The 27,537-nt window shown below is 45.8% G+C and overlaps 1 protein-coding gene across 1 annotated transcript in view; it reads left to right on the plus strand.

Moving 5' to 3' along the window:
• Nucleotides 1-27,537, plus strand: part of Kcnmb4 (potassium calcium-activated channel subfamily M regulatory beta subunit 4) — a 48,085-nt gene that overhangs the window by 1,403 nt on the left and 19,145 nt on the right. The window contains exon 2 of the mRNA XM_051176222.1: nt 20,631-20,758. Coding sequence (XP_051032179.1) covers nt 20,631-20,758 — 128 coding nt within the window. The remainder of the gene's footprint in view (nt 1-20,630; nt 20,759-27,537) is intronic.

Raw genomic sequence — 27,537 nt, forward strand, 5'->3', positions numbered from 1 at the left:
GGGGTGAAAAAAAGGAGGAAAAAAATAGATAAAACCTGGTTAGGACTTGCAAGCTTCTGGAGAGCCGAGAGGGAGACTCAAAAAAAGTTCCCAGGGGAAAATAAAGCTCTTATGAAAAAGCAGTGTCCTCCCTCCGTGAACTAATTGAGCTGTGTAGCACACCTGCTTCTGCAGGAACGTACTTTGATGCCTTTGGGCTTCTCTGCCGCCAACTAAAGGTGCGTTTATTTAAGTTGCTGACTCTTTTTACTTTGTGAGGGCTACACTCGAAGGCGAGCAGGAAATCATGCCAGAAAATAAAATAAGTAAAATAAATCTAAAAAATGGATCCTGTGCACCCAGGAACACGTTCTGTTACATGTTGACAAGATCAATTAATCTGAGACGGAATTAATATTTTAAACTAGCTCACCATCGCTGTGTGGAGAAACTCAAGAGTAGTAACTCATTAATTTGGAAAGTTGGAAGTAATTACTCTTTAAAAATATGAGTGACTCCTCGTTGGAAGAGTCTCCTGGTAATGCGTGAAGATTCGTTTGCTTTAAAACTGAGATAATATGGGAACAATAAGTGTAGAAGTAAACTTTTCTAATCAAAATCTAATGTCCAAGCCCCTAAACAAGTGGTCGGGTCTCAGAGATAGATACGAGTTAATCTGTCTAGTGCTTAGTAATCTAAAAAGAACTCTTGTGGTTTTAGAAAAACATTTAAAAAAAATCAGAATTAAATAAAAATATCTAAGAAAGTTGTCAAGTAATAATTTAGTGATTTAGAAGATACTCTGTAGTTCGCCATTTTGGAGAGGGAATAATTGTTGAAATACCACTAATTATTATTGAGATAAATTATTACTGATAGCTTTAACTAATAAGTTATACATAGGCATATAACTACGTACTAAATTAATATCTAATTTTGGCATAGACAAATTAGAATTTACCACAGAAGACAACTTCACAATCTCCAGGCAGGACCTGGCAACAGAAATAAAGTGGAATTATTAGGACACTGATTCTTAATTTTCTTGGAAGCAATCACAATGTTTTATGTAATACTAGTTCTCTCTCTCCACTTGTAAATAATCTCATTTTTCCTTCAGTTCCAGGTAAGACCTTGGCAATAATTGTTTTGAGAGGTACCAAACAAAATCTTAAGGAAGACTATTCACAAAGTTGTCAGAACTGGAAAAGTGACATATTTTATGGTCCAGAAAGTGATGAATGACCTCTCCATTATTTTAGGCAAGGTTTCCTCTGCCAAATATACATCTATTGTCCAAATTCTGATGTAGTATAGTATTTATAGAACACACATCACTTTGTTGTCAATTAAGTGTTCGATTTGGAAATTTTTGTAAGCATTGGGTAATGGAAAATTCAGTGTAACAGAAGTATCGTGTTAGAGTCCGGTGCATAATAAGATTTAGTTTCCTTAGTGTCCTTCCTTGCAACTCAACAGTCCCTGTTGCCTGGCCCCATCCATATTAGCTATACAGAGCTATATCCTACCTACCTTACTTTTAATCTTCCAATCTATTCCTTTCCTGTCCCATCCACTCCTCACCTCCTCTCCAAATCCAACCATCACAAGAAACTGTTAGGAAGTCCTGTCCCGTGTAAATAGAGCAAAGACTTTTTCCTGGAGTTCCCTAAAAGTATTATGGCTAAGAGTGGGGAGAGCAGACAGATGTTACAGGTGTGTAACGTGTTGAGCTGTGAGCCTCCCACTGACATCTCCTTTAAGGGATCTTTATTTATGCTTTCTCATCAGACCATCAGACCCTCATTTTCTGAGGGAATCGCTGTGTCCAGTCACATAGTATCCCAGTCAGCTAAGGACTTGGTTAGGGACATACCCGCTGTGTGGATTAACCATAGCTCATAGCTCAGCCTCCAGTTTTCGAGTTAGCTTCCTCCGGCTGCACTGGCTCTTTGTGACTCTGTGTGTGTGTGTGTGTGTGTGTGTGTGTGTGTGTGTGTGTGTGTTCGCACGCGAAGCCCTCTGGTCCTCAACTGTGGGAACCTTACCTAGGACTTTAAGCACAGATTCTTGTGCTTAGGTACCGTTGTCAGGCACACTGATTTGGTGTTGGATGGAGCCTGGGTGTTGTAGCTTTCAGAGTTGTGTAAGGGATGGTACTGTGGATCCCAGAGATGAAGACCACTGTCTTGGGAAATGAGCTCATCTGCTCTGCAGGAAAAGCGCTGAACCTCAAAACTGATTCACTGCGATTCGTGTTCGTGTTATCAACGTAAAAGGTGTGGATGCCACTGAATATGAAATGGGTGTTGAATTATGGACTACGAGAAATTCTGAAGGGAAGGAAGGGAGTCACTGAAAATTCGTGTGCGAAGCTCATTTTAAATTGGTTAGTTTAAATAGTGAGTGTGCACAGCCGCACACAGAGCTACATAAAGACAGGGTAAGTGGAGTTGTGCCAATGCCTCTAGTCCTTATTTGCGTGCAAGGAAATGGCTTTCTTCGGATGTTTATTCTTTTCTTTGATGATATTATTGAATAATATATTAGTTATATGTAATTATATATGGGTAGGTGACAGAAATATCGAGAGAGATAGAAAGGTAGGTTGGTGGATGGATGATAGATAGATAGATCCCTCAAAATCTATTGTGGCCAAGGACAGGGAAAAAAACAATAACAACAACAACAAAAACAAAAATAAACCCTTCAAGACATACAAAGACGAGCTTTGTTCACGAACAGTTACTCTGTGTTATGTGTACCGCCCAGTTCCAGACCAGAACAGAGGTCAAACTTCCTGCACTCACAGAGCTTGCATTTTGGTGCGGGAAAGCAGGAAACTGGCATAAGTCAATTGGTAATGGAATTTCGTGTGGTGGTAGATTTTTAAAAGCGCTGGCAGGATGAGCACATGGCTAGGGACAGGAATGACACATACAAGATGCTCGCAGCAGGTGGGTCTGGTGAAATGCCATTGCAGAGGTCAAAGCTTCCCAGGGTCCCCAGGACAGAGAAAATGGGGCCCGTCGCTCTCAGGAGAAAGACATTTATTTCCACACGCCGAACGGATGGCAGATGCCAGACCCCGGGATGAGCACACTGGGAGGAACTGTTGCAGTGGGTTGGGACAGAGAGCCAGCACTGAGCGGAGGGAGGGAGGCGGTTTTAGAGCCCCGGAGAGCAAGGGCCTTTGGTGCATTATAAACATGATGGTAAAGTCAATACTCAGCTCCGCACAACGCTCAGATATAATCAAGTGACCTTTAAAGATCTGACCCATTCATCCGGCTGCTGGAAATAATGTGTGTGCGCGTCTGCAGACTCGTGCTCACTTGTGCAGAGTGAGGAGCACAGGGGCCAGTTTGGACACAGGGAGCTTGAAGGACAAGAATGGGCAGGAGGGCGTGGTGGTCTAGGTCAGTGGGCTCCTGTGGTGACATTCATTGTGGAACTGGGCTTGGCTAATGAGGGTGAGGGAAGTTGAAGGTGGCCTCCAAGGTTTTGGCAAGCACAGCTGGGCCACCGGGGTGCCTTTGCCAAAGAGGGAGGATTCGGGTGAATTCGGGCGAGAACCAATGGTTCCATTTCACATGTGTCTGACAGTCACACCAAAGAAAGTAACCATCTGTGTGTGTCTTTGTTAGCCATCGGGGAGGGGGGATAGGGGGTGGGGTGAGGAGGTGGGGTGATTAAGGCAGGGAGTGGCTCCTGGTCAGACGGGGAGATTAGGGACAGGAAAGATGGCCTGTCAGTTGAGGGTGATGACCGCTCTTCCAGAGGTCCTGGATTTGATTCCTAGCACCCTCATGGCAGCTCACAATCATCTGTAACTCCAGTTCTAGGGGATTCAGCACCCTCTTCTGGTCTGTCTGTATACCAGGCATAAATCCAGGCAAGACACCCATATACATAAAACTATAATAACTTAATTTTTTTTTTAATGGGAGGTTATCTTGAAGTCTGCATGTAGCCCTGGTGTAATTGATAGGGTCTTTCAAAGTGGAACATAGGTAGAGAAGTCAGAATAATGTAGTTTAAGAAAGACACAACTAGCATTGGCTGGTAGCTTTGAATCTGGCTGTTCCATGAGCTTCCAAAAGCAGATAAAAGGAAAAGGCAAGGGAATGGATTCTCCCCAAACCCCAGAAAAGAATAAAGCTTGGCTAGACTGTAGATGTCATCCCAGAAGACCTTCCAATGTTCAGAATCTTCTTCAAAAAATTATTATTGTTTTATGTGTATAGGTGCTTTTCCTGTATGCATGCCCGGGCCTATTGAGGCAGAGGAGGGTATCAGAGCTCCTGGTATTGGAGTTACAGAGGGTTGGAGTCACTGTGTGTGTTCTGGGAACTGAGCCCAGGCCCTCTGGAACAGTAGTAGACCATCCTCTTAAATGAGCCATTTCTCCGCCCAAAATCTAGAATCTTAGTGTTGGTAAATGTAAATATTGTTTGGTTGGTGTTGTTTTGTCACTAAGCTCATGTGTCAGCAGCAAACTCATCCAGAAGCCGAGGGATGTTTCTGAGCAGGTGACTGATATGGTCGTCAGACGTGGTAGTGAGCCCCTGTGATTCCAACACTGAGGTTACTGAGGCTGAGGCAAGGATGATAGGGTTGACCATCCTGGCAACCTTAATAAGGCATCGTCTCAAATGAAAGAATATATTAATTGCTCTCTTCAAAGTTTCACTGTGTAACTCTGGCTGGCCTAGAACTTGCTGTGTAGACCAAACTGGTTTCAAAACAGAGATCCTCCAGCCTCCACCTTCCAAGTAATAAATTAAAGGCATGCTGTGCACCACCACACACTTTGAAAACAATCTAATCTGAGATTGTTTTTCATTCACTTTCGGATACGATACCACTTATGAAAAATCTCAATTTGTATAATTCTCCCCAAATCAAATATTAAAAACAACAACAATAACAAAAAAAAAAAAAAACAAAACTAAAATCCAGGAGATTTGCGATGTTAAATTTTATTTGCAATTTGAGGGAAAATCAATTTTTATTTATTTATTTTGTCACAAACATTTCAGTACTGTAAAACTTTTTGTGAGACCTTGACACATTTTTACTTATTTAAAATCATGAATGAAGATGTCAAGTTTTATTTCCCTTGGGTTTTAAGTTTTTCAGCCTTTAGCAGAATTGCATAATCAGCGGAGTTCCTAGATCAATAGCACATTTATATTACAATTAACATAATTACTCACAGGAAAACACTGAGCAGAATGGAGTTTCACATTACATATGTTTCCACCCGATTCTCCTGCTGTGCTTTAGCTGTTCTCTAGAGCATAAACCAGTGTGCAAAAACAAAATTACAATTTTGATTTGTAGTAGTACCCTCTTCAACTCTTTACAAAATAACCTGTAGTATAACTGCAAACCGTTCCATGTGTTTATATGTTTGCAGAGCCCCGCCCACATTAGGTCACTACATATCTGTTACCATGCAAAGAGTGTCTGATCTTCTCATTGGTGCAGTGGGCGTGCAGGCTGAATCCTTTACCCAGTGTCCTCTGGGGAAGCCGGAGGCTCTTTAAATGCTGGGCTGTCTCCCCAGCCCCAGCCTCTTTGCCAATCTCCACATGGACTGCTGTTTCTCAACGTGTGGTCAGCTTTGTAGCAGCATCAGCAGGCATCTGTGAACTTCATAGAAATGCTCATTCTTTGGTCTTAGCCTAGAGTCCATCCAGGTGTTCAAGATTTGTATAGTGAAAAGATTGATGACTGGCTCTGTAGCTCGTGCTTGCTGCTTGCTCAGCATGGACAAGTCCCAGGATTTAATGTATGGTAACGCATTTTTGTGTGTGCGCGTTCACACACACACACACACACACACACACACACTGAGTGAGAGAGAGAGGGAGTCAATATATAACAGATAGTTTGAGAGAAAAAGGATTGTAAGTCTGTGAAACAAAATTTCTAAATAGGTATTTAACGTGTGTGTGTGTGTGTGTGTGTGTGTGTGTGTGTGTGTAAGAACATCTATTAAATGTAAATGGACCATTTACCTCTATTAAAAGATAGGGATTGTTGATCCAGAAATGACAAAATCAAATGTAGTCTGTTTTTAGGAGTAACACTTTAACAAACAAACAAAACAGTACAAGGATATTGAAAGGAAAATATTTACCACACTAATAACAACAACTAAAAGCATAATTCATAATAGCAACAAAGTGGGTATTACCAAGTATTCATCCACTGATGAATGGACAAATGCGCTGTATTTATGCAATGGGAAATGATATGACTATACATAAGAAGTAAGTGAACCACAAAAATATGACAAGTTTAAGAAGACAGCCGAAAGTCTTTGCCATGATTTGCCGTTATCTCTGGCTTCAACAGTGCTTGGACAGAACCTGGCACTGGATTCACCACCCTAGCTTGCCACTCAGAACCAGATCCTGTTTGCCACCCCATGGCCTCTGCAGCATTCCTATTAGCTTCTGCCGTGATAGTCGGGCCCCTCATTCTTGGGCATGCAAACCACAACTGCCAACATGACTGGGAGGGCGTCATCACCCACCAGATTAGCTTGGAGCTCCCCATCTCTACCTGTATCTTACTACTTGGACCAGGATAGAGTTTGCCAAACCCTTCCTTTCAGACGTCCCAAGGAGACAGGACTAATGGAGATGGAGAATCCACAAGGCAGCCATGTCTTCCTGCAGGGTATCAAGAAACCAGACCATAACAACCACCGCAGGAGGGAGCCTTTGTTACCCTTGGGGAAAGGCAGAGCCAGTCACGACAGGAACTGGACAAACCGGCTGCAGACAGACACGCTCCCCACTTCTGAGACCTTATTGAGACTCAATACCTGCTCGAGAGGTGACATTCGTCAAAGGGTTCGGTGACCACAGAGCCAATTTGTGCACAATGTGAGCCCCTGAAGCATATCTCTGTGACAAGCTCACGGTTGGAGACCCTAATGAGGAGGGTTAAGCTTCGGGGTATAGAGTGCCCTCTCTGGTCACCATGGCAACACGTGCCTATTGGAGTTACCTTTACCCATTCTGTGAGTTGTACTGGAGCATCCAATGAAATTCTTGAATTTGTATCTTTAAAAAAAAAAAAAAATAAGTATTGTGCCTAAAGCTAACAAAAACCCCAACAGACAGAAACAACTATAATAAATAAGTAAATAAATAAATAAAACCAGCTACCAAACCTCTAAAAGCTGCATGTTAATGCTCCCAGTATTGAATTTTATACCCTGAAGACTGAAAGTGAGTTAGCAGAGACATAAAAGGTTTGATTAGGATAGTTAATGGTACAGATCTCTCTTTGGCATAGTAAAAAACCTTCTTAAATTGATTATGGTGATAACTGCTTCTCCAATGCTACCAAAAATCCTTAAACCGAATGCACTGAATGAGGGAATTAAATGCTGGGTCAATTGCGTTTTTAATGAAGCCATTACACACAAAGGAATTACTATTTGTTTCGCATAATTTGTGAGGATGTTTTATTCAGTTGACGATTCTAAAATTATTCTATTATTTGGGCCAAAAGGGGGGGGGGATTTAAAACGGCAAGTTTGTAAGAAAAAATAACTGGGGGGGCTGGTGAGATGGCTAAGCAGGTGAAACCTGAGGGTCCAAGTTCGATCCTTGGGTCCTTCAATGAAAGACAAAAACCAGCTCCCAGAAACTGGCCTCTGATGTTTACATGGTCCTGTATCATGTACATGTCTCCTCCCCCCACACATGATAGATACACACGATAGCAGTAAGTTAAAATGCATAATCTGCCCCTGGAAATTTTGCGTAAGTAAACCCGAACATTACATTTAAATCACAATCTTATTGAGGTATAGCTTTAAAGTGACAGAACGGAATAATGGAATCATTAAGTAAATATAAACATTTAGGTAACTTTGCAGGGTGAGTGAAGCCATTCTAAACACAGAATCAAAGACAGAAAGCATAAAAGAATACGCTGTTGTTTTTTTAATTACATAATAGGGAAAGACCTACACTTTAAAAGCAGGTTGGGGTTTGAAGAAAAGAGAGACGAATTTTAGAGGATATTTGCACGACTGTGGGAAAATCATTCAAAAGTCAGCAAGAGCTCTTAGCAGTAAAAGACTGTCTTTTCAATGGAGACAAAATGTGAGCATGGGCATAGACGGTTACTTGTAGCCACGTGTGAAAATTCTGCTTGGTCTTAGGATTGTCCAGAGATACTGACCAGTGTGTGAGGATCACGGAAGTATTTAGAGCTTTGGGCTGGAAGGGCCATTAGTGCTTAAAACTTAATGGACTGTTGTATGGGAGCATGGAAGATAAAGATTCTAAGAGCCATGGAGGCAACGGGGGGGGGGGGCGGGGGGAGGCAGGGGCCCAGCTTGTGAGGTCTCTGAGGGAAGATTGAAGGTTGCTCTAAGACTCTGAGTTCTCGTAGGAGCAGAACTGATAGAAGACGCGTATATTGAAAGGTGGTTTATTAGCGTGGCTTACAGGTTGTGGTCCAGATAATCCAACGATGGCTGATCCTGCCAGAAAGGCCAAGAGTCCAGTAGTTCAGCCCATGAGGATGGATGTCTCCACAGTTCCAGTCTGCTGCTGGAACCTGGGAGGATTCCTGGAGAGCAGCTGGGTTTTAGGCTACATTGGAATCCAGCAGCCATAACAATGGAGATAAATTGCCAGTGAGAATGAGGGCAAGCAGGAAGAGAGCAAAGCCTACCCTCTCCATGTCCTTCTATGTGGGCTGCCGTCGGAAGGTGCGGCCAGCCTCACAGTGGATGGTCCACCTCGGATGGTCGGTCGGCTTCAGAAAGCTCCCTGCAGCTCTGCCGACCAGATTTGGATTTAGTGGATCCCAGATGCAATTACTTTGGCAACCAAGGGGAGCTGTCATCATGAGCCGGAGAGATGGGTCAGTAGTAAAGAGTCCTGGCTGCTCTTCCACAGGACTGAGGTTCGATTCCCAGCATCTGTATGAGAACTACAACTCCAGTGGACCTGATAACTCTTTGGTTACCAGGCACACACACATGTGGTGCACAGACATGCATGCAGGCAAAATCTGCACACATAAAATAACTATATATATATATGTATATATATATATATATAAAATAACTATATATGTGTGTATATATATATAGATATGTGTATGTATACTATGTATACATATAGTATGTATGTATAAATAATATATATATATACACGCTTTAACAGACTCACACTTATATGATAAAATATTATGCATTAAATTTATTGGAGAGATTTTTTTCATAAAAATGTTTCTGACACATTACTCTCAAAAGTAGTTTACAAAACAGTATGCTTCATATTAGTAAAATATAACACATATGCTTGTGGTTTTTACCTGTTATTTTAGCTACTGATGTACATTATTTGTCGATTCATAACAGGCGGTATAACTTCAGCCGAAATATGCAAGAGGGTGTGAGATTTGACTTAGAGCATTCACGTAAATTTAAAAGTTTTACATGGAAAAAGAATCTTTTCATCCATCAAAACTGGCTCTAGACTTCCGTGTACCCCCATAGGATCCATATCCCAGTACGAGAAAGCAAGCGTAAACAAACAATTGCGCACTAAGATGAGTCGAGGAAGGTAGGAGCTCAAAGGGAGTGTGGGCTGGGAGAAGGAGGCACCTGGTTGCGACACTTGCCTGCACGAGACACCTGCTTTCATCTTGCAAATTTCTATCTTTCGTATTAGCTAGTCTACTCACTAGCCAGTGGGTGATGTGGTGTCTTAGTGACCCATATGGAAGCATAGCAAACCTTACTGCTGCCCAACAACAGACCAGTGGTGTCTCAGGAGAGTGGTCGTTTGCCAAAGAAAGAATGGTTCATTTCATACCGCCAGGACCTGTGTGGGCTGCGTATGCCTCTGATGCCAACCTCTTCCGCACTGTTGGAGCTTCAGGACCATACAGGAAAGCGGAGGTCGCTTCCTGCCCTGCAGCCCGGAGCAGGCTTTCTGCTCTGCTGTCACTAAAGCGGGCAGGGTTATGAGTTCCTCAGTAAGTGGGTCGGAGTAGCAGTCCGTAGTGTTTATACAGGTTTTATCATTCACATAAAGGAGACCAGTAGACCCCAGCTCGTCACCAGTGTGACAGGCCCTGGACTTCTTCTTGGCACACTTTCACTTCCTCAGGAATCTAGGACACTCAGCGCTTCCTGCTTTCTGGGGCCAGGCACCACAGCATCATGACCACACGGACAGCGTGAGGTGAGGGTGCGTGGGGCTGAGAGGCTCAGGCTCCCGTAGACTAGAGCATAACAGAGTGGATGCAGTGCTGAGCAAGACAGTAACATAGCCATCTCCGTGGGCTGCGGAGATGGAGAAAGAGTGGCCTGATAAGCGGCCATAGAATAGTCACGGGGAAGTTGATCTGAGCCTGGAGACTGTGTCTGAAGCAGCAGATGAAAGTATTCTCCAGAATTTGGCCTTCAGGAACCAAACAGACGAATTGATGCTCCAGAACTTCCATCCGCTCCTTTAGCTTCTGTGATTTCCTAAGGGATGCAGAGGTAGTTTTTTCTTTTCCTGTTTGGGCAAGAGCCGTCTTCTTACATCCATGGATGAGGAGATCAAAGACTGGAATAGGGCAGCAGAGGCCTGTGATGCTTCATTCCGTACATCTACGTGTGGGTAGCACCAACATTTTCAAGGTGTTAGGAGGCGGACAAAGGGAAAATTCATGGACTCTCCGGCTTATCCTGACATAAACCCGCACCGCATCCACCCCTCACTCTGTGAATTCTCATGCTGAGTGTCGTCGTAGTGAAAGGGTTGAGGTCGGCATAGAACCTGTGCCCATTCAGCACCTGTTGTTGCCTGCTGTGCCGGTGTCCTGGACAACGTCTGCATGGTCCACTGGGGGAAAGGCGGGACATGTTCGGCTGGTGCTACTTGAAGCTGTGCCACGGGGTGTTTTCGCAAAGATAAGCATCCCACCTCATCCATTCAAGCAGTTTCCGGTCTGGGGTAATATGAGGGGTGTACCTTCCATTGCACCGGCGCATAAGGCTTCATTTTACTTTGGGGATATAGATACAAATTAAACAAAAACAGCAACCCGCCCCTGAAGTCTGGCCATCTATTTTGCCCTTACTGAGTTCTCTAATTCGTTAATTATTGTCAAATATCCCTGAAGATCAAGTGGGTTTTACTCTGTTCACAAAGGTCAGGAAATCAGGAAGCACAAGAAAATGGTGGCCTGTGCTCCGTGGTATCTGGGGTCTCCGTGGAGAGGCCTCCATGTGGGAGCCCTCTGAAGTCTCATTTGTTCACCCGACAGGCAGATGCTGCTCAGTGTTGACTGGAGACCCCAGTCCCTCCACATAGAGACCCTGCAGTGGCCACTCCGCTGTGTCAAGTTGCGTTTCCATACAGAAGCGTATTTTGCTATCAAGGACAAGGGTTCTGAAGAGATGTAAGCAGATAAAAGCCACACCTTACCATTTCTGTCACAGTCACTGTCTCAGCCACAGTCTAGGAAGTCTAGGCACTCCACCCCTTCGTCTTCCAGTGGGGGAGGCAGCAGTTGGCAGCTGCACACTGCAAATGTGTGGATGAGATGGGTTTATATAGAGAATGTGCGTTCTGCCACAAATAGGAGCAAAACATCTTACATCACCTCATACTAGGGGACTGATGGAGGGCTTGCTAGCCTCCTTCATGCAGACATGGTGGTCATAACGTCCCGTGGAATATGCACCCACCCATGCATGCATTGGATCATGTACCTTTCGGTATTCAACAATTCACTGTGCCCTCGTGAAACCATCTGGATGTGTGCATGAGTCTCTTTTCTCTGTTCAATATGTTCATCAGACTGTTGGCTGTCTCCCAGAGAAATTCATTCCAGGGTTTGAACCCAGGGACTTGTGCATGTTGAGCTCACACTACGCCTGAGGCCTCCTTGAAGGACTTGGACTAATGACCATAAGTTTTGAACAATTTTTATGTATCCTAGCCTGGTGATTATTATTAAGACCTATTGAGCACCATCCAGATTGGAGTCTCTTGTTCTGGTCTGGCTACCATTTAGATATAGGGTCTATTTTTAGCAGAGACAGGGTGTTTTTATTTTCTAACACTTAGGCTAACTGAACTGTTTTCTCCTGAAGTGGAATATCATTCTGAACTTTCCTGAATTTAAAAAAGCCACCAGTGTTAGCTTTGTGACAATATCAAAGTTAAATGGGTGTTATTCCAAGTTCCGAAAGGCGGCCATGGCCACAGCATCCTTGGTAGGTGAGTGCAGATCTTGAGGGCATGAGCGAGAACCCTTCACAGCAGCTCCTTGGTAGATGCCAGGGAAATGTGGACATTTTCCAATGCCATCTCCCATGCCCCTCTCCATCAAGCACATTAGGTGACTCATTCTTTCTGGAATATCCAGGCGCAGTCTTGGCACATTGCATTTCTTCTTGGAATGTCACCTTTCCAACCCATTTTCTGACAAGACAAATCCAAAGTCACCTCTCCTGGGAAGCCCTCTGTCACACTCCAAATGTTCCCATCCATTTTTGAAACCATGAGTGCTCTGGTGGATATGCTCCAGTCACTCTAGACTGCCCGCTCCTGAGAGGAGGGAAGGAAGGTCCTCTGTACCCTATCCAGTGCTCAGGGACCAGGGAAATCATTGAGTGTCCGTTTTGCAAATTACCAGTTTCAAAACTGTCATTCCACGCCTTTAATCCCAGTATTCGGGAGGTAGCGGCGGATGGATCTCTGTGAGTTCAAGGGCAGCCTGGTCTACACAGTGAGTTCCAGGACAGCCTGTTATACCAAAAAAACCCTGCCTCAAAAAAAAAAAAAAAAAAAAAAAAAAAACCAAAACACAAACAAACAAACAACCCTCTGTCATTCCAACATAGACAGGCTGTTAAAGCTGCAAATCCCTAGCCTTCCTGAGGTAGGAACGACAGGAGAGATGGTTCTTTTTGGTGGTAATTCCAGTTTTCCACTGGCCATGCTATGGCAAGTCCTAGGCTGAGCGCCAGCCTTGCTTTTTTACCCAGCCTGCAGGCAATCTGAGTTTTTTAAGGTTGCAAATCAGAGTAGACATGCTCACACATTTGGATGGTTGGTCCCCAGGTGGTGGCACTGATTGGGAAGGATTAGGAAGCGTGGGCTTGTTGGAGGAGGCGCGTCACTGGGGGGCGGGCTCTGAGGTCTCTCCGCCTCCTGTTGTGGGTCAGAGAGATGAGAGCTTTCAGCTGCATCCCCAATGCTATGTCTGCCTGCCCTCACACACTCTTTGCCATGATGTTCATGGACTCACCCTCTGGAACGAGCAAGTCCCTCGTTCAGTGTTTCATTTTATGCCTCTTCGAGGCAAGAGAAAAGTAATTAAGGCAACACACAATTTCAAAAAATAAGATAATGTAGTAATAACTTACTTTCTAGCCAACTTTATTTGGAAAATACTTATTCCTAGTATTGTCTTCCAGGGCTGATCAAGTGAAATCATGGAGGAAACTAGAGGAAAAAAAAAATTCCCACTTTTCTTTTTTAATACAGATGTAAAATGCTTCACAGAAAACACACTCCCCGATATTTGGTTAAATAGACTCCATGTTTTATGCAACTGTTTTTAAAATGACTCAGCGAGGAAAGAATGCTGAATTCTGCCTACTCTACCTGCACGATTGAAATGTACCCTCAAGACTATGACAAAGAACCTACTCGAGAGAGAGTCTATTTAAGTTCAGATTCTTTGTGGCAGGCTAAAAATGAATGCTATTATAAACCATGGTAAACCCTAAAATAGGACCATGGAAAATAAGAAATAAGTACGAAACCACACCTTCTGTGTCAAAGGTGAGGATTATGTCTTTTGTTAATAAATTCACTGGGAACCTTTGCGTTGTTTCTCATAATAGCTCATTCAATCTGTCAGCTTTGTTCATGAATGTAAAAGTCAAACCCAGTTTTCTAAGCCACAGGCATTAGCCTGGGGTGTGGTGTATGCCTACAATCTCAGCACCAGAAAGCTACAAACCTGAGGATTACAAGTTCAAGGTCACCCTCAGCCACACAGAGAGTTTGAGGCCAGCCTCAGCTGCAGAAAACCAAAACATAAAGGTGGACATTAAGCACATACATTTACTCTATGCTTCACTTCTCTCCAGACTTGTGTTTCTGCGTCATATAAGAACTCTGCTTTTCAAGGTAGCATACAAAGTGATGGGTTTCATTATGGTGTTTTCATACGTGTGTGTTACCCTGTTCTCATTCACCACCTCTGTACTGCCCTTCCCATCTCCCCAACCCCCTTCCCGGTCCCCACACCAAGTCGTCCCATTAAGATCTCTACTTCCTCTCTCAACACGCACACACACACACATGTGCACACACGCGCACACATGTGCACACACGCGCACACACATGTGCACACACGCACACACACATGCGCACACACGCACACATGTGCACACACGCACACACACACACACACATGCGCACACACACGCACACATGTGCACACACGCACACACGCACACACACATGCGCACACACATGCACGCGCGTACACACGCCCTAAGGAAAAAAATGTGTGGTATTCATCTTTCTCAGCGGCTTATCTCATTTAACACAATGGATCTTTTTCCTACATAAAGATGAATACAGTTCTATTATTTATATGTTCTACAATCACCTGTCTTTTGATGGGCACCCAAGCTTGCTTTCTGGCATGCATACCATGAAGAGTGCAACAGTAAATACCTCTGAGGTACATTAACCCAGGTGTACACCCAGGACTTGTATAGCTTCACGATATAGTGGCCTTACTTGGAGTGAGCATATTTTTTATTTATTTGTTACTCATATATGTGGATGTACATGCCACAGAGACTATGGGAAGGTCAGAGGACGAGTTTAAGAAGCCAGTTCTTCCTGTCCACCTTTCTGTGGGCTCTGGGGGTCAGGTCACTAGATCTGCCCAGTGAGTATCGTCACCCACTGAGCTGTCACACCAACTCTGCTTGTACTGTTTTGAGAAACCACCTCCCACATCCATCCGTGGTGGCTGCAGCCAGCCTGACACATTCGTCACATTCCCACCAGCGCTGAGTAAGTTCTGTTGGGACCCTCTCCACTCCCCCATGCCCTTGTTTGTTTTCTTGGTAGTAGCTGTCCTGACTGGGATGAGATGGTATCTCAGGTAATTTAACTTGCATCTCTCTGACGGCTAAGGATGCTGAACACTTTTTTTTTTTTAATCGCTCATTTATACCTCTGCTTTTGAGATCTGCCCATTCTGTGGGCTGTCACTTTGGTGATTGCTTCCTTTGCTGTGAAGACACATTTAGCGTCATGTAATCCCCTCTGCCCCTTGTTGGGATTATTTCCCATGCTCTTGTGTGTGCGGGGTGGGGAGTCTCGTATGAAGTCCTGCCCTCTGCCTATATTTGAAATGTTTTACCTGGGTTTTCTTCTAGCGCTTCCAAGGTTTCAGATCTTGCATTCATCTCCAGGCCAGGGGCCGCTCCTGGCCATGCTCAGCTTTGAGGCAGGTTCTCGGACACTCCCCAGACTGTCTCCTCTAGAGCAGTAAAGTTCCAGTTGGCGAGCGTCTCCCAATTGTGTTGGGAGTATGAGAAGCTCACACAGTTGAGGGAGTTGTAAAGATCCACGGCCCCTCCTCTGTACTTTGAAGCTTTCCTTACTCGGTGGGAGGGTGGAAGCTTCGAGTGCTGAGCAGATGATGGCCAGAGCTCCTGAGCATCAAACAGGAGATAGGTGGCTACAGAAGTGTGAGCTGTCACACTCCAGTCTAGACCTGGGCTACCTTTCCCTGAGCACCTTACCAGCTTCCCTCGCCAGTGCCAGCTTGATCCGTCCCTTCCCCCCACCAGTCCCCATTCTCCACACTCCGGGGAGCCCGGGGTGAGGTGTGTTAGGTTCATCTTGGTCTCCTTTCCTGGTGTCACCATTTTCCTTACACTTTCCCAATTCAATACCACTCACCGCCTTTGGGAACGTCTGACGGCTCCCTCTGTCTCTTCCCCTCTTGGGAGTAGTTTTCCATCTCTTTTAAAGAAAGGGACCTCGGCTCATTTCAGGCACAGGGACCGAGGGATCCAGATGCGGGTTCCTCGGGTTGGTAATGATATTAGAAGTTGGGAAATGCTGTCTTTGCGAAAGGAAAAACCAAATAGGTCAGGACCACAGAGAGAAGTTTCTCTAAGGAAATACTTACTGTCTGCTGTGACCGAGGCATTGTATCTAACAGCTCACCTGTGGGGGAAATTATAGCCATGTCACCAGAAACTAATCACGAGCCAAAGGAGACCAGGGCAGATGGAGAATTGCCTTTGTCTGAGGACTGACCAGGGTAACAAGCAGTTGCAGCAGACTACCTCATCCCAAAGCCTCAGGAGGGGCACACTACTTCACACACAGCTCCAAATGAGGGAAACCTGGATGCTAAACAGGTGGGAAAGGATGGGGTTAACACTCGGTGAGCCAGGTGTGGGGACATAGTCCGGCCACCCCAGCATTTGGAAGGCAGAGGAAGGAGCATAAGAAGGCTCAAGGATGCCTTTAACTCCATAGTAAGCTTGAGACTAGCCATAGCTACTTAGGAATCCTACCCAGAGTGAGAGCTGGTCTGAAAAACAAAACAACAGCAAAAGTAACTGCACTTTGTACACAAAATGCCCCATTTGTCATTGCGACCTTGAACAAGCTAGTTTAGATTTCTCTAACATCCCTGTCGGTTTAATTTTTAAAACATTTTTTATGTTGGGGCTGGGGTGGGCATGGGCATGCATGTGTGATGGCCTGGCTGTGGTCAGAGGACAACATTTGGACTTGACGTTTTCATTCCACCTTTATGTGGGTTTTGGGAATCGAACCTGGGTCGTCAGGCTTCACAGCAAGCCCCCCCCCATCTGCTGAGCCATCCCACTGTCCTTCAGTTTTCCCTTCTGTGGACTGGAGATGAGATGATAACGCTTGCTCATCTGGACCGATCGGATCCTGACATTTGCCAGTGCATTGGCCAGGAGGATGATAATGCTGAGTTGTGTGTCTGTGTCCTTATGGTCTCTCCCCCAAAGGGATGTTCAGGTAGGAGCTCTGATGTTTTGGGAAAACCATCGGTCAAAGTGACTGAAAGAGAAGAGTTTGTATGACAGCTTTTCTTGAATCCTCGTCCAGAACACTGTTAAGACTTGATTTTTAATGGAGTTTAAAATTACATCCATCTACAATGATCTTCACATAGAACTGAAAAGGACTCTGGGAAGGCTCTGAGATAGGATTCTCAAAACATTTAGACATAAGTAAATAAATAAATAAATAAATAACCTGGACAGTTATTTGAGGAATATGGAAAAGTAATGATTATTAAGAACATAAGTTTAATTTTTTAAACACTTTCATTCCATTCATAACAATATTGACTCCACCAAGTTGCTAGAATGTTAAAGACTCTTTATTTAACCTATGGAAAGGGCAGAGTCCGTGGGGGAGAGAATCGACATGGTTATTTTCCCTGATAAGACAAGAAAGTAGTTTGCGTTCAGAATCCACCCATGTGCTGAGAGCTCCCCACAGCCAGGCGTATCTCTCATGTCACGTGAAATCACAGCTTGCCTAATGGGAAACTTGATGAGCATTTTCCTTTGATGTTTCCAGAAACATGGGTGTGGTTCCCCTGATCAGAGCCCAGACTTGCCATCTGGTAGAGAGATATGTCTTTTAAACCTGTTTTGCTCCCAAAACTGCATAGTAAAAGAATGCTAGCTGAGTTAGGTTAGGAATGTCTTCGGTACGTTTTAACTGCATTTGGTTATCCCCTGAAAAGCTCTGCATCAACGGTGCCAATTGCAGAAGGGGTCCCGATGAACTCTTAGATGCTTGCACCTCACAGATTCTGCCTCCAAGATCGGAACTTTCTCCTTCCTTGAAATACCACAATAAATTGGCACCTCGTCTGACTCTGACCACGGGTAGAGAGCAGATGTGTTCATGGCTGGGGAGGGGTGGTATCTAACTTGTTGTATGATATAATCACTGGGGAGGTCATGGTCTTCCTGCAAATATCTCCTAATGTAAAGAAAGTACGTGTCCCAGAGCTGGCCCCACCCACCACTCTGGTCCTCTTTGTCAGCAGCAATGGTGGCTCAACCCGGGTTCCTCAGCATCTCCTCTGGGGCAGGGTCACTTCTGGGGGAAAATGCTGTGACAGGGGTTGCAGTCTGCTTCTGGCTGGGTTGTTTCTTGATGTGCCTCCAAGAGGAGAGTCAGAAGCAGAGCTAAAAATTATTTTGGAGGTTGTACAGATTAGAAGAAAAAAAAAATAGAAGCCCAGAAAAAGGTAATTTACCCAAGACCCAACAGCAAACAAATTATAAGACTGATGCGTTCGAAAAGCTCAGGATGCAGACTGTACCATCCCCTTAGAAACAGAAGGGGATCTGTGTGGACAGGGGTTAGTACCCAGCCATCCAGTCATCAAAATCCTATTTGTGCAACACGGATTTGTTATATATGATGGGGAACAATGAAAGTTACTACAATTTGAAATGCATTTGTATTCATGTAATTTAACAATGTCTAACTTAGGGGCCGCAGCTTCATCATCTTGAGTAAAACATGTCTGTGTATGTTATACACTCATTTTGAAATCATTGCTAAGACTAGGGTGAGCATACGGAGAACAAAACAAAACAAAACCAAAAACAAGTTCTCCCTCTCACCTCACCAGCCAGAGACGGAGCCCGGCCTCAGCAGACTAGGGTGTACTTCTGTGTGGTTTTAACTGCTGCGGTTGAGGGTTTGATTCCTGGGCGGAACTTTTGGTCTGGAATAAGAACGGGAGGGTTCCTACAGATGGGTAACACTAGAGCTGACTCTCAGAAGGTGACTAAGGACAGAGGACACTAACAGGAGGTGACAGTGTGTGGCGGATCTGAGGGCCATCTCCCGGGACTCCGTGGGGATGGGCAAGCAGAGTTAGACCGAAGAGCTGTGCCCATCATGGTCACAGGTTTGAACTGTAACGAAAGTGATGGGAAGAAAGGCTTCCCTCGTGAGATTACATGCCGCAGGTGGAACAGTGAAGCCGGGTTTGGTGGCACCTACCTGTCATCCTGGCTCTCAGTGGATTGGCCCGGGTTCAGTGCCAGCCTAATTTGTGGAATGAGTCCCATACCAACCAGAGTTACTTAGTGAGATCGGTCTCAGAAAGTCATTGGCGGGAGAGTCTGGGAAGATGGTTCGCTCAGTAGAGCACCTGCCCTGCAAGCGTGAGTTCGGCTCTCCAGAGCCCAAGTAAAAATCTGGACCTGGTGGTACAGTTTTGTAATGGCGGTGATAGCGAGGTAGGAGGTGGAGAGAGCTGGATCCCCGGGACTTACTGGCCAGCTGGCCTAGGCTATTTGTCAAAGTCCCAAGCCAGAAAGAAATGCGCTCACAAAGTGAATGGTGCCCAATGAAGGACACTGGGGTTGTCCACACATATGCATATGCATGCAGCTGCACATATAGACAAAAACAATAAACAAATAAGGGAATGAATGGACAGGTCAGTGCAGATCAAACCAGGCTATTCCTTAACGTGAGGCACCTGGGTGTACACCTCAGAGGAGACTTACGGAATCACTGCAGTCTAGTTGTAGAGCTGAGGGGGTCTTAATGTTCTTATCTGTAAAATTAGCTATGAGAAGAGCTCAGGCTTGTTATTAACAGCGGGTAGGATGGTCGAGGTTCACTTTAACATCTGCAGCTAAGAGCCGTTCCTAGTGTTGGCCGAATCTGTATCGCTTCATGCACGCTTCTCCCGGGAACAACTTTGGAAAGCTGTCAGTTAAGTTAGCAAAGTATGCTGATTGCATACTTGAGAGGAATCTTTGCCGATTCTGTTGTCCAGGAGAATGAGGGAATTGAAAACTTGAGTAGGCAAAGTAGCGCCTCAAAAGCAGCTGTGAGCTGTTGGTTAGTCCAAAGTAGGAGAAGGAAATATGACGACTCACAGATAGGAATCGGGAATACTAATTATTGCCCCTCCCCCTTGCCCCCTTCCGTTCACCGACAGATCCCTGCAGAGACAGAGAAAGTGTACTTCACTTTCCATTTGCTTTAACGTCGTAACTCACCGTTCATAAAATTCCCTCATGTCTTAGTGGCTGAAGGTATTTTTGCTACTGGATTGTTGTAGTGGTTGTTTTGCCATTGTGCCAAATCAGAAATTTGAAATGTAGTTAAGCAGTGCCAATTTGGTTGTGTCTAAAGATTATGTCAAAATTAGATTTGTTATCTCTAAAATTCCCATTTCCGTAGTGGGCGAAATGACTGTGGGTCCTCATGGACTGCCCTAGCCAAGGTGCTTCAGCCCCTTTGAGATGGTTTTGTGATCCTTTGCTCGCGAGTGTGATGTCTTCGTCACTGTTTAGCACCTTTTCCTGTCTTGAGATCAAAATGGTGGTCAAGCGTGATGGGGGAAAACCCTCACGGCCACTGGGATGGGTGTTCCATGCTGACAGACAATGCCTGCCACTGCAGCCTTCCCATCCTTCCCACGCCACGGACTATAAATAAGCGACATACTTGAGACCCGGAAGGGCCCAGTTGGTTGAATGCCCTGTAGACTGACAGGCTCGCTCCCTGTGTTCTGTTCTACAGTGCTCCTATATCCCGCCCTGTAAGAGAGAAAACCAGAAGAACTTGGAGAGCGTCATGAACTGGCAACAGTATTGGAAAGATGAGGTCGGCTCACAGCCATTCACGTGCTATTTCAATCAGCATCAACGGTAAGTTAGTGCGTGTATGTGCCCGTGAGTGTTTGCTCGTGGGATTGTCACATGGGTCAATCGGAGTCTGTGGCCATCTGGAGAACGTAGGTGACCTCAAGCTCTCTGTGGCCTGGGATCTCCATTCTCTCTACCATGAAGAGGAGGCCACATCCTGATCTGCTGGATGGGAGACACGTAAAGAACGTACAGGACAGAGGGAGAGGGGCGGGGCGGGGCAGGGCAGGGCGGGGCAGGGCAGGGCGGGGGACATGTACCCTAGCTATGCCTTGTGGACACACTACAGGTGGCAGTATATTTCTAAGGAACATGGTGACCGCTGGTGTGCTGTAAGACTTAACAGGCGTGCTGTGACGCATTTGGACCCTTCTTTGTCCTTTCGGTTCTGATGAAGTCTCAAAATGTCTTCACACCATCCAGACTCTGCCTGCCTCGGAAGCTCTCGCTGTACCATACTCACTATATCGAGATGGCCCTTTGGATCAGAACACCCGCCTGCCCACCTGGGGTGGTTAATTGTCAACACTTATTGTTGGGTGGTCCACGGCTGTGCCAACCCTTGCTTCCCTTCCATAATCTCTGTCTTAGTGAATGGCAGTGCCGTTCATTGGTTCACCTATCCCAGAACCATCCAAGTGGCCCTTCATTGGTTTCCTCCTTCGCTCTCTCTCATCCTGTGGGCATCCCTGTGTGGTGTCCGACTCTTACATCAGATTTGGATGGTTTTTTCCTGAGCTCTATTGCTGTGCTTGTCTGATACGTCCTCTAGTCTCTGCGCTGTGCCAGACCAAGCCATGCTCTGTGTTGCTGCCCAGGCCTTTCTAGCACGGGAGTCTAACCAGGTCCCAGGTAGTTCTCAGGATAAAGTCTTGCATATCTTGGCATCGTTTCTATGTCAGGTACCTGTGGCTGCGGAGCCACACACCTTAAATCGATGGCTCACTGCAGCAGGGATGTCTTCTGCTCCTGTGGGTTGGCAGGCGCTGCTGCTAGGCACAGGCTAGGATCCGTGTGCGGTCCATGATGGATATTGGTTACTGATAAAGATCATCAGTTCCCCTTTACCTCAGTGTTCAGAAGGCGACAGCATCTTCCTTACAGCACGGCGGTAGGGCAGCTGCATTCAAGGGAGGAGGGCTTAGCTCTAGAATTAGAAAGAATATCACTTCTGACATGGTGTGTTGGTCAAAACCAGTAACAAAGCCAGTAGGGTTCATGGTGTGTTGACAGAGCCCCTCCCCACCCCGGGAGGTCTGTGACCATGGCTATGGATAGGGTGTAGTTCCCACAGTTCCATATGACCCAGACACAGGTGTCCACCTGCAGAGGGTACTTTTCTGGGAGTTGGCAAACTTCACACGCCCCTTCCTTTTGCAAGACCTAAACAGAGTATATCAGAGCATACCCTTGAGTTACAGTAGGGGTGGTGTCACCCACGTGACATGAGGAAGAAGGTGTTGTCTGAGCACATTCAAGAAGGAAGCTGCCACAGAACGAACAAACATGCCAGCTGCCATGTCCCATAGATCAGCGTACAGTGTTGTCCCAGAGATTTTGGAACCCTCGCTTCACCTAATATGCCAAGAAGCTTTTTGAAATGCATCACTGGGGCAGGAGAGAGAGAGAGAGAGAGAGAGAGAGAGTGTGTGTGTGTGTGTGTGCTCTCTGTGTGCCAAGTGAGTGATATTTTCCTGAGATCACCAAATTTCTTACAGTAGTTATGAGTACGAGTCCCATTTAGCTCACAGGAAAGAAACTAGTCTTAAAGATTTATGTAGCTCATAGCAAGGACATATAGCCAGGCAATAAGTAAAAGGAAATTCAGTCAGTCTGCTTCCCAGAACTCCTTCTCTGCTGGTTCTGACAAAGGTCTTTGGGGGCCTAAATGATAGTGGTGGCTGTGGGGATGGGGGTGGCTGTGGGGGGCTGTGGGGGGTTGTGGTGTGGTGTGGGGGTGGATGTAGTGAGCAGGGATATTATATCTAAAAGGCATATGAGAGTAGGGGCGAGCCGACCTTCATGGCAATGTCTGATGAGGGAAAGGAAGGTGTGGAGTTTGTCCGCATGAGACACAAGTGTAGTCCAGCTGTGACTGTGTTGTCCTAAGACATCCTCAGGGGCCTTCAAAAAAGTTAGAAGCTGGAGCCAGAAGTCTAGGAACAAGAGATGGGGAGCAGCGTTAAGCAGGCCTGGACCTCCTGGGCACACAAGCTGTAGTTGTGGGAAACAGAAAGAATGTGCTCTGGGAGAGAGCGTTGCTGGACTGTATTTCAGTCATGGGCAACCAGATGGAGGCAGAGAGGAAAGTCAAAAGAACAGCTCCCTGAAAGGAAGGGAAGGCCGTCCCGAAAGGAGGCCAGCCAGAACTGTTCTCACAAGCGTTTGGCAACAGTAGGCCCCAACTCCAAGGACAGCGATGGGAATCGTTTTCTATTAGGCCATGTTGACACTGTGAGAGCAATTAGTGAGTGTACCCAACTGTAAAGCTCTCTGTGGTGGAGAAAACTCAGGCCGAGGAGGCACTCTAGGGTGAAGAGAAAATATTTGCCAATCACGTATCAAGTAAAGAGGTCGTGGTCTCCAAAGTGTGGAAAGAGATCCTGCAGCTTGGGAGCAATAGCAGTAGTAATATGTAATCAGTAGGAAGTTACAGTGGTACAGCCATGATCTAAGGCAGTGTGGCGATTCCTCCAAAACATTGAAAGTGCCACACCACCAAGTAATTCCACTTCTGAGTGCTAATTTCAGAATTTAATACCTGTATCATTCACTGTGGCCAAGCTGTAGAAACACCCTGAGTATCCATGGACAGATGAAGAACATGCTAGCGTGCGTGGGAAGCGCTAGGGCACGTGCCTGCAGTCCCAGCTACTTGGGGGGCTGGAGCACAAGGATGGATGGAGTCTGAGGACCTAAGACCAACCTGTGCAACACAGCAAGACTGTCTGCCCCGTGGCGTCTTACAACAACCAGAAATACAAAAGACAAAGGAAAACGTGGTATATACACGGGACGGACAGCCTTCAAAAGGATGCCCGGTGAGATGGCGCAGCCGGTAAACGTGTTTGCTACCCAGCCTGATGACTTGAGTTCGGTATCTGGGAGTCTCATGGCGGAGGGAGAGAGAATTGCCCTTTGACCTCTACTAGCACGCCACCTGGAGCACACCCGCACACATGCATGTGCGTGCACACACAGTAAACAGTGGATGAACTGTGGGGCATTGTGCTCAGGGGCCTCAGCGAGTCCCCGAAAAGCAAAGACTCTGTGATAGTAGGCATCTGAAGTAGTCAGGTTCAGAGACGGCACGGTGGAACGCCGGTAGCTACTAGTGGCTGGGGAGGGAGAAACGGGGGCGTAGTAATCTACAGGTGTGACGTTTCCCTCAGGGCGAAACCTCGCAAGAGCTGTGCACGGCATTGTACCTGGAGCCTGAGTCCAGGGTGGTTTATGCTCAATAGTTTTTCAGGTTTATGTGTAAAAGTTGGTCAGGCTCCAGCAAGACTGACGCCATGTGCACACACAGAGACCGTGACAGCGTGCACAAACAAGACCTGCACAGTTCAGGCCACACAAAATCCCATCACTGAGAAGAGGGAGCAGGTGCGAGTCCTACCCCTAACCCAGAAGGCGTTTGCTCTTGACACCTGCTGGGAAAGGGAGACTCTGTTTTCTTTAATGGAGTGACACCTTCCAGCGTAGTTCCATGTTCAGGAGTAGGTGGCCACCACAGAACAGACTTCAGACTTCATCTGTGTGGGGTTTTTTTTTCGGGGGGGGGGGGATGTTGCTTGTTTTGTTTTTCAGCTTGTTTTTTTTGTTTGTTTGTTTTTTGTAGAGAGAGTCAGAGACACACACAGAGACAGACGAACGCAGAACATGAGCTTGGGAGGGTAGGGAAGTAGGCAGAATTTAGACGTTTGGGAAAGAGGAAGAATATGATCTAAATATATTGTTTGGAAAAAAATTAAAGCCAATTTTAAAAAGTTTGTTGAGCAGTTGGATGCCATGTTGCAATTCTTACCACAATGAACTGAAAGTTTGGGGGGGGGGGGAACTGAACAATTGGAAGGGTAGCAAGAATAAATGTAGGACGATGCGCCTGCTACAGAGTTAAACTGACCAGAAAAAGAAAAGGAAAGAAATGTATAAAGTGAATCCAGTAAAACTGGAACGCTGCCCGAGGACCGTGAGACAGGAAGAAAGGGGAATTGGATAAGTAGGGAGCCCTTTTCTTGGGACGCCTTTGTACTGAGACATCCTTAGAATCGGGTTTCTCCTGAAGCCCCTGCCCTGGGCCAGGCACTGATTTCAGCACACAGGTGGAGACATACGCCTCTTGTGTTAGCCTTAAGCAGTGGTCGAAGCCCATCGATCACACCCCTGTCAGGATGGATGCACGCCTCTACCCTTCATGTCGCCATCCGTTCTGCAGACTGCCAAGTCGAGATGGAAGTGAGGGTGGGTGTCTATCACAGTTCTCAAGCCACTCTTCGGAAGCAGCGGCTTCGGTTTGGTTCTTCCGTCTGACGCCTGTGAGAGGAATCAGGCGTGTCGCTGAGGCGTGAGATGGCAGCTGCCTGGTGACATCCACTCCAGTGTGCCTCTTACTACTACCACACAGGAAGGTAAAATAGACTCACAGCATCCTCGCCCAGATGCTCTTGGAGAGGCGAACTTTAGATTTAAAGCAACCTTTAGATCTCACACAGTGGTGGGAAATTAAGAGGCGTAGTTACCAGGAACCTCCGTTTTCAAGACACGGGTGCTATTTTTAAAAATCTAAGATGGAGCTTGGTGGAGCCCCGCTATTTAGGGCTTGCTGAGGTGAACTGGGCTCAGGCCCACACAGCCGCCCCCCCCCCCCGACGGCAGTGGAAAGCCAGTCCTCATGTCCTTTGGAAGGCCAGTCCTCATGTCCTTTGGAAGGCCAGTCCTTTGGGCAATTTCACCCCAGGATCACATCCATTTGTGATCTCTTATTGACTCACGGCAGTTTGCTTCTCTCACTCTTGGTACCCACAGCCTTTCTAATGTGCAGATTCTGTATCTATAGTTTTTGTTCGTGCAGGATGGCCACACATTTTCCTTATTGTTCTCCAAGATTATCCTTTTTTTGGTAAAACCTACCCCAGGCCACATAACAACATGGTCTTAAACAGGTGCATACAGGCCTTCATCTTTGCCTTAACTGGTTAGCACCTGCACAGGTGTGAATTTCCTTGGGAAGGGTTGTTCATCCCTTCTGGTACTTCTGAATGGGTGGGAGTCCACGGCTCACCTCAAAGGCTCGTGCTCCCAAACCCTCATTGGTTCAGATGTCTACATGGTTGAAATGACCCGGGTTGGTCTTCTTAGCTTTGCTCTCTTTCTACTGTTTCCCCTTCATGGGCTTGTGCCTTGCTTTTAAGGCTCTTTTCCATCTTATCATCATCATCACCATCACTGTCGTCATCAACATTGTTTTTGATTAATTTTTCTCTGCTTCCAATCCAGCTTCACAGCTTCAAATTCTGTTACTGAGCTATGTGCCAGTCATGAGACAGTAAAAAAAAAAAAAAGGTTAGAACAACACAAAGACGTGTGTTCTGTCCAGTGACAAGATTAAAATGCCAGGTGTCAAAATGAAGCTTCCAGATGCTGTGATGTGGTGGTTGGGGTGGGGGTGGGCTCTGCAGACCTGATGTCACGTTGGTAGAAGCAGAGGTGGTTCAGGAACTCCTGACTAGGAAAGTAAAAGCAGGAGAGAGGAAGACTGTTCTACAGTGAGTGAGGCACTGTAGCGGGCTGAGTCGAGGAAGATTTGTGGGGTTTGATGATGGCAAAAGCCTGTGAGGTTTGGGAGCAGCGTGAGTGTGTGAGAAGGTGAGTGTGTGTGAGTGTGAGTGTGTGTTTGAGTGTGTGATGTGAGTATGTGTGTGAGTGTGTGAGAATGTGAGTGTGTGTGAGTGTGAGTGTGTGTTTGAGTGTGTGATGTAAGTATGTGTGTGTGAGTGTGTGAGAATGTGAGTGTGTGTGAGTGTGTGATGTGAGTATGTGTTTGAGTGTGTGATGTGAGTATGTGTGTGAGTGTGAGTGTGTGTTTGAGTGTGTGATGTGAGTATGTGTGTGTGAGAGTGTGTGTGTGAGTGTGTGAGTGTGAGAATGTGAGTTGTGTGTGTGAGTGTGTATGTGTTTGAGTGTGTGATGTGGGTATGTGTGTGAGTGTGTGAGTGTAAGTGTGAGTATGTGTGTGAATGAGTATGTGAGTGTGTGTGAGTGTGAGTGTGTGTTTGAGTGTGTGATGTGAGTGTGTGAGAATGTGAGTGTGTGAGTGTGTGTGAGTGTGTATGTGTTTGAGTGTGTGATGTGAGTATGTGTGTGAGAATGTGAGTGTGAGTATGTGTGTGAATGAGTGTGTGTGTATATGTGTGTGAGTGTGAGCATGTGTGTGTATGTATGAGTGTGTGTGTGTGTGTTGTCTATCTTGAGGAGTTCTGCTTTTATTTGGGTTATGATAAAGAGTGCATATACATAGCAGTGTATCCTAAGTAATTGTGTGTGTGTTTTGTATTTGTCTCCTTTCATTTTATCTATTTGTAGCAAGTAAGGAACAGTAGCAAGTAGCCTGGTTATTCTCTGATTAGAAGCTTGGTCATTGACTGATTAAACAAATGGGGTTTTATTAATGGATAAGGCAAAATAACACACACACACACATACATGAGAGAGAGAGAGAGAGTTGCTCAAAAAAAGTAAATACACTATACTTATGTACTGAATGGATATATTCTAATTCT

This window comes from Phodopus roborovskii, unplaced genomic scaffold (assembly GCF_943737965.1).
Source record: "Phodopus roborovskii unplaced genomic scaffold, PHOROB, whole genome shotgun sequence".
Classification (NCBI taxonomy): Eukaryota; Metazoa; Chordata; class Mammalia; order Rodentia; family Cricetidae; genus Phodopus; species Phodopus roborovskii.